The following is a 21171-nucleotide window of genomic DNA, read 5'->3' as shown; positions in this document are numbered from 1 at the left end:
TAAATCCAATTTTCTTGTTGCACGTTAAGTATTAGATTCCGAAGGTATAAGTAACCTGGGTAGATAGACAGTAGTGCTAACAGTTTACATTCAATTCCCAGTGTTCCTTTTCTGGATGTAGCTGGTTCTGTCCATCATTAATCAATTGGAATTGGATTAGCTCTTCTCTATGTTGAAGAAATCCACTTCCATCAGCATACATCCTCGTACAGTATCATTGTTGAAGTGTATAATGATCCCCTAGTTCTGCTCGTTTCACTCAGCATCAGTTGATGTAAGTCTCTCCAAGCCTCTCTGTATTCCTCCTGTTGGTCATTTCTTACAGAGCAATAATATTCCATAACCTTCATATACCACAATTTACCCAACCATTCTCCAATGGATGGACATCCATTCATCTTCCAGTTTCTAGCCACTACAAAAAGAGCTGCCACAAACATTTTGGCACATATATGTCTCTTTCCCTTCTTTAGTATTTCTTTGGGATATAAGCCCAGTAGTAGTATGGCTGGGTCAAAGGGTATGCACATTTTGATAACTTTTTGGGCATAATTCCAGATTGCTCTCCAGAATGGTTGGATTCTTTCACAACTCCACCAACAATGTATCAGTGTCCCAGTTTTCCCACAGCCCCTCCAACATTCATCATTATTTGTTCCTGTCATCTTAGCCAATCTGACAGGTGTGTAGTGGTATCTCAGAGTTGTCTTAATTTGCATTTCTCTGATCAATAGTGATTTGGAACACTCTTTCATATGAGTGGAAATAGTTTTAATTTCATCATCTGAGAATTGTCTGTTCATATCCTTTGACTATTTATCAATTGGAGAATGGTTTGATTTCTTATAAATTAGGATCAATTCTCTATATATTTTGGAAATGAGACCTTTATCAGAACCTTTAACTGTAAAAATATTTTCCCAATTTGTTACTTCGTATTTGGGCTTTTGAAGAGAAAACTGAGACACTAAAATTCCGATTCCCATGCTTTATTGATTTGTGGTGTGTTAGTATTTCTCAAGCTGGGTTCTGTGGAACACTGAAATATGCTTGACATGGTGAGAGTTTTGTGAGAAATTTTTGATGCCAAGTGATGTTTTCTTCTCTAATATTTTAATTATAAAATATGTATTAAAATATAATCAGTGCATGCATTATTCAATATGAAAATAGCCTGAATTTGCTCAATTACCCCAAATGCCCACAACCCCTTTCTTTTTGAGTTTTGCTTACTCTGTTCTATCTCTTCTTTCCCACATCAAGGACTAGTGTTTCACCAAATCGAAGAGTTGGAAGAGATCTTAGGTTGTAATCAGCTCTTATTATTATTATATTTTAAGTCCCAAAGTATTTGACGCCCAAAATAACTTTGGAAAGGTATCCCTATGTCATATCATAAATGTAGAACTGGGAGGGAGGCCATCTAGTCCGCCTTCTTAACTTTTTAGCTGAGAAAAAAGAAGCCCAGGGAGATTAAGAGATTTGCCTGAGATAAGGGTACGGGGTGGGGGGTAACAATATTTATTAGGGATCTCCTATGTGCCAGGCACTGTGCAAAGTGATCACTTTATAAACATGATCTCATTTGATTATCACAACAATTTTATAAAGTAAGGGCTATTATAGCCCCCACTTTCCATTTGCTGGAACTTCTTAATAAACTGACATTCCTTACCTATATTTCTGCCTCTTTCTATATTTCTGTTCTGACTGATTCTTACAATTCTGAGCACTTTTGTTGTGACTCGTGAAACAAACAAGCCAGTTTCCATACACAGCAGTCAGTTCTCCCAGAACAGCAGAAGTAGATCTGGCCACATAGATTTGAATCCAGGCCCTTTGCAGAGAACTGAATCCTGCATTTCCCTACTATATCATACTGTCTCTATCTTAACCAAACACACTAAAAAAGAGGCTGAAATATTGACAGTGTCACACTATGATGGGGTAAACACAGCCCTGGGTTCTGAGGTGAATTCTCAGGGACATTGAATGATGATCAGTATAAAAAGAAAATAGACCTATGATGACCGATAAACATGCTTTTTAAAAAGTACATTTTAAACCCAATTTTCTGGTACTTAGTGTTAAATGTTTGTTGAATTTTAAACATACTGGACAGTGAAAGTAGGCTTTCTAGAAGGTAGCTCAGAGAAATGAACTGTACTTGTCATTGGCAGGGGGAAGGGCTCAGAGTGTGTGTGTGTGTGTGTGTGTGTGTGTGTGTGTGTGTGTGTGAACAATCTACCTACAGGGTCCCAGGCAATTGGGCAATTGCCCAGGTAACCAACACTGTGTTCTGAGTACATATGGTATAGTGTGCATTTAGGGGAAGAGAATCCCTTATATTCTAAAAAAGGTTAGATTTGGATTTCTGTAGTTAGCCCAGGCAAGGGTTCTTCCAGGCTTCTCGACCAAGTCCTGCTAATACCTTCTTGGTTCAGGACATAGGATCAAGGAGGTTACAGACCCTCTTTTATTTAAAAAAAAAAATTAGTTTCTTGCTAGATGCACTGGTTTTCAAAATAGCTTAGGTGTGGCAAGGATGGTAACCTCCCTTTAGGAGGCAGTTTTAGTAATCAGTGCAGTTATTCAGTAATTAGTATAATTGCTTAAGGTACACAGTCTCTTTTGCCCTCAGCTTCTTTATCTATAAAATGGGAGGTTGAACTCGACTAAGATCAGTTTAACAACTTTAAGAACTTATCCACTAATTTTTATCATGTGGCCAAAGGTGAAGTCAAAGTATCTGGTATTATAGTGCTCCTAATCTTGGCATTCTTAGCCTTATTGTGCTGGTCAGGGCTTTGACCATTCCATCTGGGAACCAACTGGGAATAATTAACTTGAAGGTATTCAGTGAAAATAGTCTTATAGTGGAGGGTTATGGAAAAACTAGTCTAATCTCAAAGTGTGGCCTCAGAGCATAGAGAGGTAAGAGCAATGGGTGGAAATTGTAGAGGGATATGTCTCTCTCTCTCTCTCTCTCTCTCTCTCTCTCTCTCTCTCTCTGTATATATATATATATATATATATATATATATATATATATATATATATATATATATATAAACAACTTCCTTACAGTAAGTTATTATTTAGTCATTTTTAGTTGTGCCCAACTCTGTGACCCTGCTTGGGATTTTCTTGGCAGAGATGCTAGACTCGTTTGCCATTCCCTTCTCCAGCTCATTTTATAGATGAAGAAACTGAAGCAGACAGGATGAAGTGACTTATCCAGGATCACACAGGTAGTCAGTGTCTGAAGACCAGATTTGAACTCTTCCTGAGCCCAGGCTGGCATGCTAATCACTGTACCACCTTACAATAAAAGCTGTCCTAAAGTGCAATGGAGGACCTTGAGAACTAGTCGGCTTCCCCTCCTTAGTACTTAAGGAAAGGCTGATTGATCACTTGTTGGGTATATTATGGAGTTAATTCTTATTTGAACGATGGAGTTACTATGACTTGAGCAGACTAGCTCCCTGAGGCTGCAGGCGGTGCAAATAACAGGGGACTAAAGAATGTGGTCTAGTCTTGGGCTCAAAATAGAAGGGTACAGCTCTCTTAGTTGCCTCCCCCTGGGGGGAAAACAAAACTCACCCAGTGGCTTCTGTTCTTTCTTGGTTGCTTCCCCCTTCAACTAGGCACAAAGCCATGCCACATTAACTTTCCATTTAACCTGCTCTTGGAATCATTGCACAATTCTTTTGCCTCTGAGGCAATTCAAATTTTCCTTCTCACTATATTATGCATTCTACCTCAATCTTGGTTGTTTTTATCCGGGTCCTTTAGAAGTAGGCTGCTTTGTAAATCCAAGTTATTTATCCTTGCTAATGATCATGGTTGATGATAAATCCCTGAGAGACTGCATGGACTTAGTGGTGGTGGTCAGGAAGAATGTCTAGATCCTGTCTCTGATCTTCACTGGCAGAGTTAAGTCACTCACATGTCCTGGGGCTCCTTTCTGAGTTCCCGGCAGCTCTACTTGACCAGAAGTTGCATTTCAACTTCCTGGATTCCTTGGGAGAGGCTTCCTCACTGGGACTTAATCACAACACTTCTAACAGCTCCTCAAAAAAGAAGGAAGAAACCCTAATTGTCTTGGTTTTTATCCTTTTCTACTAGAACCTTGACCATCAGCCAGATATCCCTTTTTTGTCTCTTGCACAAAGATCTTTTCTGACAAATAGTGATTTTTTTCCCCCGGAGCTCAGAATAATTTCTGCTTTCTTTCGTTTTTTAATATATTATCTGGATCATCTGAACTGGGAAAGAAAAATCTGTGAAGAAACACGTGGTATCGTGGAAATTTAGTGGTGATTACTTGTTACAAACTTTGACATAGATAAAAGGATCTTTGGGAATCCTCAGGAAGTGGTAGATGGGGTATAGAGGGGTGTTGAAATAGAAAAACCTCCAAGCTGGATCTCTATTTCAGAATTTGGACCTTGCTAAGTGGCAAAACAAACCTTGCTGTTGGGGCTATTGATGTCACCTGGACACAGGGGATAAAACTCTGGCATTGAGCCTCCTCAACTTCTAAATTCAAAGCTGAATGATGGCTATGTTTAAAGACTGTGAGACATATTGAAAATGTAACTGGGCAAGATACTTTACCTCTTGGTGCCACAAACAACTCTCTCTTAAGATTATACATTGCAGAGCAATTGCTGATCTTTGCTGGTAAAGAAAGCTTCCTCATGAACAGTTCCTTACATTGATGAAGACAAAAAGAAAATTTCTGGAAATTTATAGATTAATATAAATTACTAGAGTTTTCTTTTAAAAGTAGCCCACAGTGGACTCCAACAGGCAGAATATTTTAAGACTTTATTGATTCAAATTCTATTCCTTCCAAATGTGTAAGCTAATGTACTTACTATTCATGAAGGAAGAAAATGAAATAAAGGGAAAAAGGCTGTAGGATGATTGCTTAGGCGAGAAAAAGATTTTAGAAATTTTCATTTATATAAAAACTGATATTCTATTTTTGTTTTTTCATTAAACTAGCTCCTTTAATAAAAGAGCTTCCATTCCAATTACTTTAATGTTGGCAATGTCATGTAACTATATGTCTTTAATAAAATAATTAGAATGGCCATTCCATATTTTCCATTACGTTTACAATGATAGACAGGGAATTTTCACATTCATATGAAATGGGATCAGTTATTAGAAATTCCTGTAGACAAGTAATATGAGTTTTGAGCCTAAAAGAGACCCAATGATTTCCACAGATTAGAAGAACAATAGATATGTCAATAAACCCAAGTGGATCTTGTGCAGACTTTTATGAGTTTCTGGCAATAGGATATTAAGTCTTATGAAATGACTGGGTTTTTTTCCCTTTTTCTTTTTAGACAATAGGATTGCCTAGAGTGACATAGCTAATAAGTATCTGAGGTGGAATTTGAATTCATGTCCTCCTGACTTCAGGACTGGTGTTCTATTTAGTACACCACCTAGCTGCCCACAGCTGAACTTTCTTTTCTTCCTTGAACATGGTACTTTATCTCCTGGCTCCATGTTTTTGCTCTCAAAGTCCGCAAATGTAGAATGTTCTTCTTCCTTACTTTGTCCTCCCTGGCTTCCTTTAAGATTCATCTCTAATTCCTATCTTCTGCAGGGACCTTTCTCTCTGCTGTTAGTGCCTTCTCCTTGAAATTATTTTCCACTTACACTATATCTATCTTGTATTTACCTAGTTAACTTACATGTAAGAGTGTGGTGCATTTTTTTTTTTAATCAACAAATCTTTATTGAACATCTACTATGGGCAAAGTATCATGCTGGAGGTTGTCTCTTGGTGCAGTGGGCAGGTCTTTAGGTGCCTTCATCAAAGATTTTTGCTTTCCATTGTAACAAGAGAAAGGTTACTGTAGGTTATAGGAAAAGGCCTTCCAAACTCTAGTAACTCTTTACCAAAATCTATTTGATTAGGTTTGAAGGCTGAGCCAAAATCCCAGGCTTAGAGGAGAGGGCTTTCTCCACACCTTCTATATGTCCTCGGGTTGGCAACGAGAGGGTATCATGCAGGTTAGCTCTGGGGAAATTAAGTAGTAGATAATAATAAAATTTCACTTTAGGAAATAATTTATAAATTTATTTAATTTACAATTTAAATTACAATTATAATTAATTTACAAATATTATTTTATTTTATCCTTACTAGAACACTGGGAAGTAGGTGCTATTATTATTCCCATTTTACAGATGAAGAAACTCAGACTTGCCCAGGATCAAACAGCTAGAGTCTGAGGTTAAACTTGAACGCCAACCTTCCTGACTTCAGGTCCAGGGCTCTGTGCACTATAGCATCACCTGGATGCCATAATCAACTTATTTTCTCCTTCTCCTTTCTTCTGAACAGACATGGCCTCTACCATCACACCTCGAGAATGTAAACTTTCCAAACAAGATGGGCAAAGCTATGGCTTCTTCCTCCGGATCGAGAAAGATACTGAGGGGCACCTAGTTCGTGTGGTAGAACAGGGCAGCCCAGCTGAGAAAGCCGGCCTCAGAGATGGCGACCGCGTCCTCCGTATCAATGGAGTGTATGTGGACAAAGAAGAACACTTAAAGGTGAATGAGACTTATAGGGATCTCTATTCTCTCCATTCTTAACCCGTCAGCTCATAACCTTGTGTAATGTATTCCCTGCCCTAAGTTCTTGTTCTGATGAGGAATTGTGTTTCTGTCCTGTCTCCATCAATCAGCCAAGGCAGCTTTCTTTCCCTTTCTCTTCTCCCTCCTATAGATCTCCAAAGCATTATAGTTGAAGCTGCCTCCTAATCTGAGTTCCTGTTTTTACTAAGAATCACAAAGCTCATACTTAGAATCATACTTTCCTCCCCCATTAAATTTTAGATATACTTTAAGACCCTAACCACTGAATAGACTAGATATTCAAGAATGGTTCTCCTCTAGGAGGGCTTCTCTGGGGTGGAATTATCTCATATTTGCCTCAGCATCTCAGGACGAAAAAAGCTCTGCTAGGCTGAACTTTGATTTTGTATCTTAGGGACAATCCCAGCTGTTTGCTACTTGGGGGGTAGCAAAGGCACAAGCAAGGACAAGGAAAATGCATGTAAAATGAGGACCCGAGTCTCTCGAAGAAAGGTTTGTTTTTGGTTTCTCACTGAATCTCTTCTTCATCTCAGGTTGTGGATCTGGTCAAGAAAAGTGGGAATTCAGTGACATTCCTGGTTCTGGATGGAGTGTCTTATGAACAAGCAATAAAAAAAGGGATAAGCCTGAAGGAACTGAGTCAGAGCCATAAGGAGTCACCCCCAGTAATGAATGGGGTAGCAGGTGCAGGGAGCCAGCCCCGGCTGTGTTACCTGGTAAAGGAAGGAAGCAGTTACGGCTTCTCTCTGAAAACTGTGCAAGGTGAGTGCATTGAGCTGGAGCCTGGTTTGGGAACTTTTGTCATGCTTCCTAGATTTCTCAGGTAGAAAAGCATTCTTCACACTTGCTGTGAAGTTTGGTGATTTAATTATCTGATAGCTGTTTCCTTCCTGGGAGACTTTAAAAGAGAACAAATACTTGGATTCTCAATGGTCCCTTCTAGTTCTGTTTTTCTAGGAGGTTATTAATTACCTTAGGACCCTTTCTCTTGGAGGTTCCCTGACTTGAATATAATTGAATGGTTTATGTTCCATCTCTTTAGGGAAGACAAATTCTCCTCTGTAACCATTTTAGGAGAGTGGGTGATTGGGACAGTCATTTCTTGGCCAACAATATATCTTTTCTATTCCTTTCCCTTTTCTGTACATATTCTGTATACTCTTATACTAGTACGCTTTACTTTTTATGGAAATAAGATTGTCTTCTGGGCAAAATCTGGTAGTGTTGCAGTGTCTGGGCTCGTCAGCTCATGTCAATAGATGAAAGAAGTTGAAACATGATATTAATAGGCTCCAAGTTGCAGATTTGAGCTCTTTAAGGGATAGTTAACTTCTTCCATAAAGGGAAAACTCCTATTTATTTATAGTCACAGACTCTGAATCCCTCCCTAACCAATTATTTCATAAAAGCATTTGAGGGTAGGCTTCATGGTTAATGTCCAATTATATTCAAATTAGTAGATTAGATGGTATTTGTTTTAAATCAAATGTCCATTTAACTAGGCTTATTAGTGAATCAGTATATTAATATGAAACCTAAATAAGCAAAAGACTGAATACAAACTCAGTTTTATTATTTTTTCATATTCAACACCATTTTGATTTGTTAAAATGACTCTAGTGGGCAGCGCACACGCCACACATTTATCAGCTGAAGGATATTAGCAGAAAGCTATATCTCTTTCATATTGTTGATAGTGGTGTCAGTGACCGATACATGTTGGCCAGAAAAGACCATCCTTTCTCCAAAATCTCCACCTGAAGACTTTGCTTCATAGTTCTAGGTTTTTGCTTCATTTTAATACCCACAGAAATCTTTGTTCGTAAAGAATGACCATGTCTCTGGCTGTTGGGTTTGTGTCTGTGTAGCTTCTCAGAGAACACTTTTTGATTTAGTTTTCAATTTCTTGGTTAATCAATGGGCAGGGTGCTTCCTAGATGAGAGACTTTGGGGTTGGCTGCATCTGCTCAGTGGGCTTTTTGTCAGCCTTATAGAAACACGCTTTTATCCAATTCCATCATTCTACGCTTCAGAAAGACGATCCTCCTGGCCCCAACAATAATTGTATTTTTGAGAGGTAGTTTATGGTGTCGCTTGATCTATTAGCAACAATCGTGTTTTTGCAGTTTATGATGCTGATTGCTTTATCAACACACTATGTTCCTCTTGTGACTTAAGCGTTGATAGATCCAAGAACTCATTAAAATGAATAGACATTATGGGATGTATGTGAGTAGATATATATGGGAGATGTTGTCAAAGTAGTAATAAGGTCTATTAAGAGATGCATATGTGAGGTGAATGATTGACAGTGAACAGTCAAGGATGACACCCATGATTTTGAGATCAGGTAACTGGGAGGATGTTCATGTCCATCAACACTAATAAAGAAGTTAGAATGAGGGGAGAATTTTGGGAGAAAGTAAGTTTTATTTTGGATATACTGAGTTTGAGTTGCTTAAAGGATCTCTTGTTCGATGTGTCCAAAAGGTAAATGATGATGCTGAAGTAAAGTTTAGAAGACAGACTAGAACTGATATGTAGATTTTGGAACCATCTGAACAGAGAAAATAATTGGACCCATGAGAAGCTAATGAGATCACCAATTGGGATAGTATAGAAGAATAATAGAAATGGGCCCATGACAAAACCTTGGGGGAACACTCATTGTTAATGAGCATGATATGAATGACCTGCAAAGGAGACTAAGGAGGTAGAAGGAAAACTGGGAAACGTGCAATAAGTGATATGAAGCATCTTTGTTCAGTGCATTCTGTTTTCTAGTCATAAGATTCTTAATTACAACCCATTTGTATTTTAGAGAGGATCAGGAATTAGGAGCAAATCAATGAATGTTTGATTGCCCCTTCTGTGCAGGGTTCTAAGCATTGTGCTGTTTTGTATAAGTTTTGTTCTTGTTTGCTAAGAAAGAGATTAACCTTAATGTGAAAGATGTGAAATGGTAATTAAACTTTTTAAAGTGAAGTCTCTTCATCTTCAGATTTTAGGGACTTCAAAGTACTGGTGAACCAGATTTGTACCTTCTGCTGTCTGGAATGAATATCTTCCTTTCTTTCCCCTACCTCTATTTTAGGTAAAAAGGGAGTATACATGACTGACTTGATTCCCCAGGGTGTGGCTTCAAAGGCTGGTGTGCAGTCTGAAGACCGATTGATTGAAGTGAATGGGGAAAATGTGGAAAATGCCAGTCATGAGGAGGTGGTGGAAAAGGTATTGTCCAGTTATGCTGAGTTAATATTTGCTACTTTTATCTCCTCTTCTTTGCACTGGTGACAGGACTTGAAAGACGACAGATGTCAACCAGAATGGGTTAAGTACCGAAGGAATTTTCATGCCATCAAGGGACAGACTGATTAGTAACATAGAAAAGTAACCTGGAATAAGCTATTTGGCCAGTTCCATATCATTTTGGGTCCATGGGACCTTTCCCTGATGTCCAGAGTTTTTTGACTGGTGAGAATTCCTTAGAAATGGACCAGATCCACCACCCTGCTGCTTTGTAGACACTTTCATGGCAAGCCAGTGCCCGAATTCCTTCTGTATTTCCCTTTTCTATCTCCAGCTCTGGAAGCAAAATCCTATGAGGACACATACCCAAGTTTATAATAGTATTCAGTGAAAGCACAGCAGTTACATGACACCTTTAAAATTTTTTTTATTTCCCTGAGAGATGTATTATGTAAAATATCTATTGGGAGATAACTTTAATTTTCTTTAGCTAGATGTCTGAGGAGCATCCCTAGATTCCCTAATTCATTCTGATTTGAGAATTCAATATGGACATATTAAAATATGATCCCTGAAAATCTAAAAAACTTTCCTATAACTCATATAAGATCCAAGGAGAATCTAGTCAAGTTGAATCAATAAACTCTTATTAAGTGCCTACTAAATGCCAGGCACTTTGCAAATCACTGGAATGACAAGAAAAGGCAAAAACAAACCCTGCCTTCAAGGAACTTAAAATCAAATGGGTGGGATAGACTACATGTAAACAACTATGTAGAAATGAGATGTTGGTTGTTGAGTCATTTTTTCATTTGTTTGTTTGTGATCCCAGTGGGGTTTTCTTAACAAAGATATTGGAGAGGTTTGCCATTTCCTTCTCCACTCCATTTCACAGATGAGGAACTAAGATAGACATGGGAAGTGATTTGTCCAGGGTCATACAGCTAATAAGTGTCTGAGGGGAGGTTTGAGCTCAAGAAGATGAGTCTTCCTGACTTCATGCCTGGGGCTGTATGTACTATGGCTCTACCTAGTTCCCCTCAACAAGAATTATATAAGACAGTAAATTGCAGATAAACCACTAGTATTAAGGGGGTCTGGCACTTCCACTAGAAGGTAGGATTTTAGCTAAGAACTGAGGATTTGACTAAATTCCTAAGAATCTAGGATTTTGCAAGGTGATCATTATGGTTAACTTTTCCTTGTTCCAGCATGTCTTCTGGTCACTTGATATTGACTTTTCCATGTTGACCTTTTTCATACTGACCTCTGTTTATTTCTAATCTGCTCTAATCAGAGCAATTTTTTTTTTTAATCTTTGCATGAGGAGTGTAACCTGAAAAAGAAAAAAAAAGAAAATTTGGGAGGAAGATAGAAGGTGTAGAGTTGAGAGGCAAAAGGAGAGTAGGAGAAGATAGCAGTGCCCAAAGCCAGGGACCCCTCCCTCTGCTGATCCCCTTTAATGTGTCCTCTATATTTCATTTGCACGCAGATGTTAGATTGTGAGCTCCTTAAGGTCAGGGACTAGCTTTTGCCTTTCTTTCTATCTCCTGTCTACTCTTTGGAGTAGACACCATAAATATTTGTCGACTGACTTCATAGATGGGAGGAGCAAGGGGAAGAGATAAGCACTCACTAAGTTCCTACTTTATGCCAGGCCCTTCACAAATATTATCACATAAGATCCAGACTGAGGTGGCCTAAAATTGCTTTGGGAACACACAGCCAATTCGGAGTTGAATGCAAATTGAATTCAGGATTTGAATTAGGATTTGAAGTCTCTGATTTCAGTTTCTATCCCTAATAACACCAGCATCTAAATCAGGAAGGCTGGAATCAGGGATTTACTCATTCCCTAACTTGGAAGATAGTCCTAGGACTGTCTATGTAAACTGTGTCTATACATTTAGAGAGTGGGGGGACATAACTCTCATTTGCTTCTACAGGTGAAGAAGGCTGGAAGCCAAATTATGTTTTTGCTGATAGACAAGGACATGGACAAGTACTACAATGATCATAAAATTAAAGTAAAAAGAGACACAGCCAATCTGGCGCTGCTTCCTCACAAGCCCCGGATTGTGGACATGACCAAAGGAAAAGATGGCTATGGGTTTTATCTGAGAGTAAGCCCAGGGCTGAAAGGTAAGAAAAGTGTCCAAGATTCTTATGCTCATCCGTCTGATTTTTCTCTGTCAAGTTCTGGTCCCAGGGTTGTGTCAAGCAGTATGGGGACACTCTCTGAGGACAGCTTGAATAATCCTTAGATCAGGGTAGGGTCCAGTACTAGGGATCACTATCACAGTGGATGTTGGGAGTTATCCAAGGCTGAGGGTTAGAGGGGCTTGATTGACAAAATAAGAGGGGATATGGGCTCAAGAAAATAGGATAATATAGATCTGAATGTTCACCATAGGGTCAAGATAGCGAAAAGGAGAGAGTGGCAAGTGCAGGGAAGGTGGTTTGAGAGAAAATTGAGGAATTAAGGGATTAGAGGTCATGGAATAGGTGAAGTACTCTTCAGTTTGGTACAGGAAGACAGAAAAATAAATAGAAAGCCAATAAATGATGGCCAGATAAGAGGATTTTAGAATTTTTGGATATGAAGATGTGGTGCATTTGTTAGTGATGACAAGAACAATGGTACGACCATCTTCACGTGTGGCTCAGGTAGGGTAGACAAGTGGATTGTGGGAAGTGAGTAGGTTGAGGAGCTAAATGGTTAAGGTGTTTCAAGAGGAGTCAAAGTGTATATTGAAGTCCCCTAGTATGAGGCCAATAATATCAATTTAAGCTAATTCATTAAGCATTTATTAGGTACCTTCTATGTGTTTATGAGAGAGAAGGATATAGGATAGTGACTAGAATGCTGGATTTGGAATCAGGAAGATGGAGATTGCAGTCCCACCTCTAATTTATGACCATCTTTTTGTGTAGCAGAGTTAGATCAGGGAAATTGAGTAGGTTAGGGAACTGAGTGATAAGGAAGCTTGAGGGAAATTCAGTATGTATTATTCTGAAGCCCCTAATATAATGGCAGGAGTTGGAGAGGAAAGAAAAATTGTGAATTAGACACTGATCCTACATGAGGGAGGAGAAGGAATGACCTGGAGGTCTGTAGACGAGAAGTACCAAGATCTTGATTGAATAGTAGATATGAACTGAGTAAATTTCTAAGGAAGAGAGGTTACAAAGTAATGAAAGTAGGGGGAGAAACTGAAGTAACCGTGGTGAGTATTGCAGCTCCCCTGCCTTGACCAGTGAACCAAGGGGAATGAGTGAAGATGAGATCAGTACTTGAATGGGGGGTCAAGGAGACCATGCTCTCTGGGGGAGGAAGGTTTCAGTGATAGAAGACTGAAGACATGGAAGAGGAAAAGATTTAGGGTAAAGGAGAAGTTTGTTGTTGATGGAACAGGCATTCCAGAAGGTGACTTTTTGGTTGGAAGTGGGAAGAATTGAAGGATATTGGGAATAAAATAAAGAATTGAGTGGGAGGTAAGGGAGCACGATCATTCTTTGCTCTGTGACCGGGGTCCATCACCAAGCTTTTCCATGTTTCAGCTTAACCACTTATAAAATGAGGATGGAATGACCGCCTTCTCCAGTTTAGAGATTTAAAGCATACAAAGTAATAGGGTGTAATGGAAATTTTCCACCTCAACACTTTCTTTTACCTCCACAGTATTTTTCCTTATTAAAGGCTAAGCTTACTGTCTCATTGTGAGAATTCTGAGCAGAGATAAAGGTTACATGTACTTTCCCATTCTGCAGAGTTCCCCCAGTAACCACAGGAAGGATGGGCATTTCCTGAGGGAATTACACTTCTATGCGTCCCTAATTTGGAATGAGTAGATGGAAGGAGGGAATAGATTTTATCACTGAAAATCTCAAACTGTGACGGTTTAAGAAATAATGAAGAGAGCCCTTTCATCCTTCTCCATACTCTCATCATCTCCATTGTTAGAGCATTTCCCCAGAAAGAGAAGAACCTTTCTGATCATTTGGTTTATGGGGAATAGGTCAGATCATCAAAGATATAGACTCTGGAAGCCCAGCAGAAGCAGCCGGTTTGAAGAATAACGACCTGCTTGTTGCTGTCAATGGAGAGTCAGTGGAAAATCTGGATCATGACAGCATCGTGGAGAAGATTAAAAAGGGTGGAGATCAGACCTCCCTCCTGGTGGTGGACAAGGAGACTGATGCCATTTATAAACTGGTAAGTTACAGAAGAGAATGGTCCAGGAACGATACTTGCTTCATAGTTTTCATCTCATCCCTTTAGAAACTTTTCTCAATTCCCCTGAATGACTGCATGCCTTCCCTCTGGTGAGTACCTCATATTGTATTTGTATATAGTTGTTTTTATATGCCTCCCCCATTGCACTGTGAGTGGACACATTGAGAACAGAGATTATTTTTGTCTTTCTTTTGTTTCCTCCAGTTCTTTGAACAGTGGCACATAGTAGGTGCTTAAGAAATACTCGTTGACTGACAGATAAGCCCTGTATATTTTTTGGGATTCTTGATTAATGTAGGTTAATAAAATAGGTTTGTTACTATAGTTAAACAATTTGCACAGATTCCAGAATGAACCATAAACTATATTCAACTTGAAGAGATAAAAAGTATGGTTCTTAAAGGAAATTGTGCTAGTGAAATGCTAGGTAGATGCTACATTTGTCTTCCTGCCCCAAGTGGTCATCAATTATATGTGCAAAACATCATGGAGGCTACAAGGGCCTGAAGACCTTTTGTCTTTTAAAGAGCAAGGTTCCTAGGAAGGATGAAAGAAATCAGCCAAGAAGGAAACTGGGAAGAAAAAATGTCTCAGGGAGCAAAAGGGAACAAAACCAATGCCAAGACTAATGGAAGAAAAGGATAGAGGAAAAGGAGAGAAATCCAGTGGCGTAGGACTAAATGACAGACACCAAGTTCTTTTTCCTGAGGGTGGGCTCTTTGAAGCATTCTACCAAAGGTGATGGAGCACTGGAGCCGTTCTTTAGTTTGAGAAGGAGGTCTCTGGTGGGTGTTTAGCCCAGTGGATCCTTGCTACTTAGGACAGATGAGGAATTATTCTTTCTTCTCAGAACAAGTGAATTAGAAATGGCAGAGGTCCCCATCAGATCCACTGATTGTTGCTCACTTTTATATGAACCTACTCACTCTTATAGGTTCACAGGTGAATGATGATGTTAGAAGACTACTACACGGTATTATTTCTAGTGATTTTGAAGATCTTGGGGAGAAAAAAGACCCAAAGGCCCACTGATGGTTTAGGTTTAATTTTGTTGTTATTGGTCATGGCTTTAGAAGCTTATTGCTGAAATAAGGCACTTAGCTTATCTGGGACTCTGATTTTTCATCTGTAAAATAATATACTTAGGCAAATGATCCTTGTGGTTATTCTTGTTATTGCATTCAACATTGAGCTCTTTGTGAATTCATTTGGAGTTTTCTTGGCAACAATACTGGAGTAGTTTGCCATTTCCATCTCCAGGTCATTTTTTTGCAAATGGGGAAACTGAGATTCACAAGTGACTTGCGTAGGGTCACACAGCTAGTCAATGTCAAAGATCAGATTTGAATTTAGGAAGATAATTCTTTCTGACTCCAGGCCTGGTTCTCTATCTACTGTACCATCTAGCTGTCCCATATATAAAACTGCAAATTTCCACTTCTCTTATTCTGATACCTCATTTTAAAATGGAGGTGACATGAAGTTCTTTTAAATTATTTTAGTTATTTTAAAAGTAAGCTTTTATTGATAACTTTTGTCTTTACTTCTCCTACATTATTCTTCCCTCTCAGGAAGTAGTCACTTGTTTAAAAAAAAAACAAAAAACAAAAAACCTAAAAAATGGGAAAAACAGCTTAGCAAAACTAATCAACATAATAAAAAATCAGATATTATATATAGTCTTTTACACTCATAGTCATCTCCGCCTTTGCAAAGAAGTAGTGGGTTGGGGAGTGTGGCTTTTCATACATCTTCTTTGGGGGCCAATTTCTTGTTAAGGGGTTCCCCAGAGGGCCAGTGGTGTGCTGACTTTCTAGGGTCCTGAGACTTGCTAATGGTGATTAATGTGTTATGTTTTGTTTCATTTGTAACAAACAAACATGTGAGACTGAATAGGTCAGAAAGGAACCCAGAAAATGTCAGAAATGAAAGGGCTTAAGGGTGTGGGGGGTACTTTCATCACTGTGATCAATTGAGGGCAGAAGCTTTACAAGAGAAAGGATGCCAGATAATTAGATTTGACTTTTAGGGATATGACAATAACTGTTGGACAGCTAGGTTGTCCAGTGGGGAGTGTGTTGGAATCAGGAAGACCTTAAGTTAAAATCTTTCCTGAGACATGCGCTAGCTCCATGATTCTGGGCAGATCACTTAACTGCTTTCTGTAAAGTGGGGACAAAAATCACATCTCACAAGATAGTTGTGAAGATAAAGTAAGGTAACATATGTCAAGTGCTATAAATGGTGGTTATTATTATGATGCACTCTTCTCCAGGAATAAAGGATTGCAAAAACATGTATTTCTTGGGGAAAAAAAAGCCTATCTTTTAATGACCAGCCATGTTTCCAGAGGGCCAACAATAATAATTGCTCAGAGGTAATAGATTCAAGGTATAGAATGGGGCATATTCCTTGGACATGGACATGGAAGTATTTTTTTTTTTTGGCTTAATTATGTATAATTGTTATAAGGATTTTGTTTCTATCTCACAATTAACTGAAAGATATGGAAAATACAAGATCCCATTATGCATTAAAAAAAAAAGGCATTTTATTCAGTAGAATAAAATGCTGCCACAGGGGTGCCTTTGCAGCCAAGTGACTCCCATTCATCCAATGAGATCATTCAGAATTACTTGGAAGCTATTACTTGGAAGATGACTGTCTGATAATAACCACCAGGTGAGACATGTATTCACCAAAGATATTCACCACTGTGACAAGGAAGATGTAGCACAGAGCATAGGTGAAGGAGAGAGTAAGCTGATAGGGATGTTTACAGATGCTCCTGTTTGGTTCACATTATGCTGATCTTATTAAGTCCCAAGATGGTGCAGAACCTCCTGGGAGATCTGTGATCACTCAAAGGAGTCTGGCCTGTTCATCTATATGGGAAAGACAAAGTAAAGGAAGATTGTCTATTGCCCAGACTTCAACACGCATTTGGACGAACACTTAAAAGAGTTTATGCACGTGTGTGTATTTGAGTCAGATAGTAGAGATGGACTGTGCGTAACTGGAAAGGATAAGAATGGGTGGGATTATTTGAAGGAAACTGGCAAAAGCCATTTTAAATAGCCCCACACTCTTAAAGCAAAGATTTTCCTTCCAATACTACAGTGCTACATAACAGTGAGGTGAGCCATAACACTGACTTCACAAGTATTACATAATGGCAGTGAAAAATATATGGTGGGTATGAGTAGGCTGCAATAAATAACCAAAGGAGCTCCAAAGGAGAATAAAAAGGACAAAAACAAGGAATTGCATCACAGGAAGAGAAAATGGGCTGGCCATAGCAACTTCATGATGTTGGGAAAAAAGCAAAGGAGGATTCTAGCATGTTGAACGGACTTTCTATGATGAACTTTTGGAAGAATATGAAAAAGAATGGCTTGTAATCCATATCACTGATGGAAACTCCTGAACTGATGAGATCATAGATTCATGACAATATAAAGGCTTGACCTCTATATGAATCAATGGCATGAACATGGCATTTGAACTCATTATAGCTGTGAGAGAGAGTGAGAAGAGGGCCCAGAACAGGACCTTGGGGGGGGGGGCAGAGTCAGATAGGGAGGAGAGAAGCCAAAGGAAGTATGTCATGGAAATCTGGGAAACAGAATTTCTAGGAGGAAGAGGCATCCCACACTACGGAAAAGAGAAGAAAAGTCAAATGAGGACGAAGGGCACTGGACTGAGCATTGCAAACATTTCCTTCTTAATAAGCCAGAGTAGCGATTCTTCAATCTTCTAGCAGAGAGGAGTCTGGCACAGTACGTGCTAAGCTTGCAAATCACAGTTTCTTTACTCTTTGTGCCTATTGGAATTCTGATCATCCTATTTATGGTTTCTCCTAATAACTCCTTGCCATTATTTTTCTTTGGAAACTGCCTGCTCCCTTCATGTGGCTGCAGCAACCGGGGCTTTGTTAAAAGGAGGCTCTGAAATTATCTGCTGCTACCTGGTTCTGTTGGCTGTAATTAAGAATTATCAGATAACTGCCGCCCCCGGTGGTGAATAGTAACGGCAACAGTGATTAATTGTTTACTGTGAGATCTTGCTGGAGGATGCCCAAGACTCCCAGCTTTCTTACCTCCTTTCTCTTTCATTGGCTAATATGGGCTGTTCGTCTTTACTGGGCTATGATTTAATGTTAATTGGAGAAAGCAGACAGAATATCTAATTATAAGTAAGTGTCCTCCATCAAGGAGGAATCTTCAAAATGAAAAGGAGAGATCACTGGGAGAAAACTTGAGTTCAAAATAGATGAAGAGATAGCATGCAAACTGTTTAAATGAGTCCAGGTTTTAGGACTAGATGAATTACAATTCAGAGTACTGGGGAAAACCCAGCCTTGTGGATGTGAGCAAGGAACCAATATTGAAAGTCTTTGTGGGGAGGATCTCGAAGATGAGCAAATGTGGGGCAGCTAGGTGGCGCAGTGGATAGAGCACCAGCCTTGAATTCGGGAGGACCCGAGTTCAAATCTGGTCTCAGACACTTAACACTTCCTAGCTGTGTGACCCTGGGCAAGTCACTTAACCCCAGCCTCAAAAAAAAAAAAGAAAGAAAGAAAGAAGATGAGCAAATGTACTGATTTAAAAAAAAGGAAATAGTATCTCGAGCAGCTTTTTAATCTCCCTAAGCCTCAGTCCTCTCATCTGTAAAATGAGCAGGTTCAGCTGAGACCTTTGAGGTCCATGCAGTTCTACACCCAATGCCCATTCTTTCAGAAATGGATTGATGAGCTTGATTCTCTGCAAAATTTTAGAAGATGTTGTTAAGTGAGACTTGGTGAACACCAAGAGGAGGAAGGATTGATTAGCGAGGAGTTTGTGTATTCACTGAAAATAAGTCAAACTAGTCTTTTTTTTTGGGTGGGGCTACCAGAGGATAGCAGGGAACAGCAAAGTAAATCTGTATTAGGGTTTCATCAAGGCATCTTTTAAGATAGTGAAGGTGCAGATGACAATTCATTACTCATAACTGATTAGGCAATCATATGCAAGTAATGCTGATAAATGGGTTGAGGACAACCTTAAAGGAATACCTCTAGGGATAGCTTTAGGATCTGGAATCTCTCCTTCTGCAATCCTTTTCTGATTTCCCTTAGTGCCAGGCCTTTTCCTCTTTTGATTCTAACTGATCTTATTATATCTCGTTTGTGCTTAGCTGTTTGCATGTTGCCTCCGAGCCTAGACTATTCTTAAAACTTGTTGTGGATGGATGGACTCTCTTCTGGCAGACCTGAGCCTTCCAAAATGACTCAGTGATAGAGAAGTGGTGTCTCTTCTCAGTGTTTTGCTTTCTTTCAGAAACAAGAACTTTGGTAGGTATTAGCTCCCTAATTCTCCGAAGTCCTCTAAGGATTTAGAAGACTCATATTCTGCTCATTTTGGAGATGACACTAATTGAGGCACAAAGGATTTGTGAGTGACTTGTTTATCATCATCTCAAAAATAAGAGTACTGCAAACTAGGAGACACAAAAAACTAAACAGGGGAAAAAAACTTGAGCCATTAGTATAGTGGTCAATCCATTCCTCTAATAGATTTTTCTTTTTTCACTTCTGTCCAGATGTGTAAATTATGTCCACCTCTCTCTCTCTCACGCACACACACATTTATACATATTTTACCACCTAGTTCCCGCTTAATTTTTCTGGTTGTGAACAGTGAAGTTTTCAGCCCATAATCCTGAGTTTGGGGAACCCAAGTGAGTGGAATGAACATACTGTTTTAGCTATTGAGCCACACACATTCCTTTCACAAGCTTTCCAATAAGTCAAATGTGAATTTTTCTTTTCAAAGGCTCAGTTTTCTCCATTTCTCTACTACCTTCAAAATCAAGTGTTGCCTAATGGTACGGTCAAAGAGGTTCCTGCTGTTCCTTCTCCCACGGCCACCAGCCCAGCTTCCCCTGAGAAAGTGACTTACAAGCCCAAGCTCTGCCGGCTGGTCAAGGGCCCACAAGGCTATGGTTTCCACTTAAATGCTGTTCGGGATCAGCCTGGTTCCTTCATCAAAGAGGTAAGACTACCTAGGTCAAATACACTAGTGCACTACGTGGCAGAGAAAGTGTCAGTGTGGTACCAAGGACATGAGTTTTCTTCATAGAAAGTGAATTCTCATTCTTGCCAAATAAATCCAGGTCATCTTTATAAGTGGTTAACATGGCCCTTTCTCGACTTAAGGAGGCACACTAAGAACTGGGATGGGGCTTGATCTGCTTGCCATTTTCTGTTCCGTTTTCTGTTGCCGTTTTACTTGAGGGGTTGCCTCTCTGTCCTATTATGCAAGATGTCCAATGGGAGAATGCAACATTATATTTGACTCTCTTGGAAGAGAAGGGTCTGGGAATCCCATGATTCCACACCAAAGGTTACATACAGTAGTGTGTGCAACATTTCTTATACTATTGGTGTGAGGCATGACTCTGGTGGGTAGAATATGGAAAGCTAAGAAAAATGTGAATTAACAGCAGCTAAAAACAGAATGTCAACTTCCCATCCTCAACATTTGTCCTAAGTAAGGAGGCAAGTGTAATGTATCTTGTACTACAGATGTAGAAATCACTTGGAGCTTCTGTTCACAGGTGCAGAAGAGCAGCCCTGCTGCCCTAGCTGGTCTAGAAGATGACGACTACATCATTGAAGTGAATGGGGTGAATGTGATGGATGAACCTTATGAGGGTGTAGTGGAGAAAATCCAGATCAGTGGAAAGAGTGTCGTTCTATTGGTCTGTGCAAAGGAGGCCTACAATTACTTTCAGGCTAAGAAAATACCCATTCTTTCCTCCATGGCCGATCCATTGGAGGACTCTACTAATTCTACAGAGGAGTCACCAGCTACACCAGAGAAAGACTCGCCCATGACAAAAGAACGAGTAAGTGATCTTGCATTTTTGAAATCCATAGGGATTTTGAGTTAACTCCCAACCTACAGTTCCCATCAAGAAAATGAATCTCATTATAGAATCAGAATATTAGAGTAGGAAGGGCTACCATTTCCCTCATTTTGCAAATGGGAAATGCAAATCCAAGGAGAAAC

General features: G+C 39.4%; 1 protein-coding gene across 1 annotated transcript in view; it reads left to right on the top strand.

Annotated features, from left to right (window-relative positions):
- Window positions 1-21171, top strand: part of PDZK1 (PDZ domain containing 1) — a 35649-nt gene that overhangs the window by 13414 nt on the left and 1064 nt on the right. The window contains exons 3-9 of the mRNA XM_074263277.1: window positions 6374-6585; window positions 7164-7392; window positions 9725-9861; window positions 11826-12021; window positions 13899-14095; window positions 19933-20151; window positions 20717-21007. Coding sequence (XP_074119378.1) covers window positions 6376-6585; window positions 7164-7392; window positions 9725-9861; window positions 11826-12021; window positions 13899-14095; window positions 19933-20151; window positions 20717-21007 — 1479 coding nt within the window. The 5' untranslated portion in view covers window positions 6374-6375. The remainder of the gene's footprint in view (window positions 1-6373; window positions 6586-7163; window positions 7393-9724; window positions 9862-11825; window positions 12022-13898; window positions 14096-19932; window positions 20152-20716; window positions 21008-21171) is intronic.

This window comes from Sminthopsis crassicaudata, chromosome 4 (genome assembly GCF_048593235.1).
Source record: "Sminthopsis crassicaudata isolate SCR6 chromosome 4, ASM4859323v1, whole genome shotgun sequence".
NCBI lineage: Eukaryota > Metazoa > Chordata > Mammalia > Dasyuromorphia > Dasyuridae > Sminthopsis > Sminthopsis crassicaudata.
Note: the sequence above shows the minus strand (reverse complement) of the source record. Positions and strands in the feature narration are given on the sequence as shown.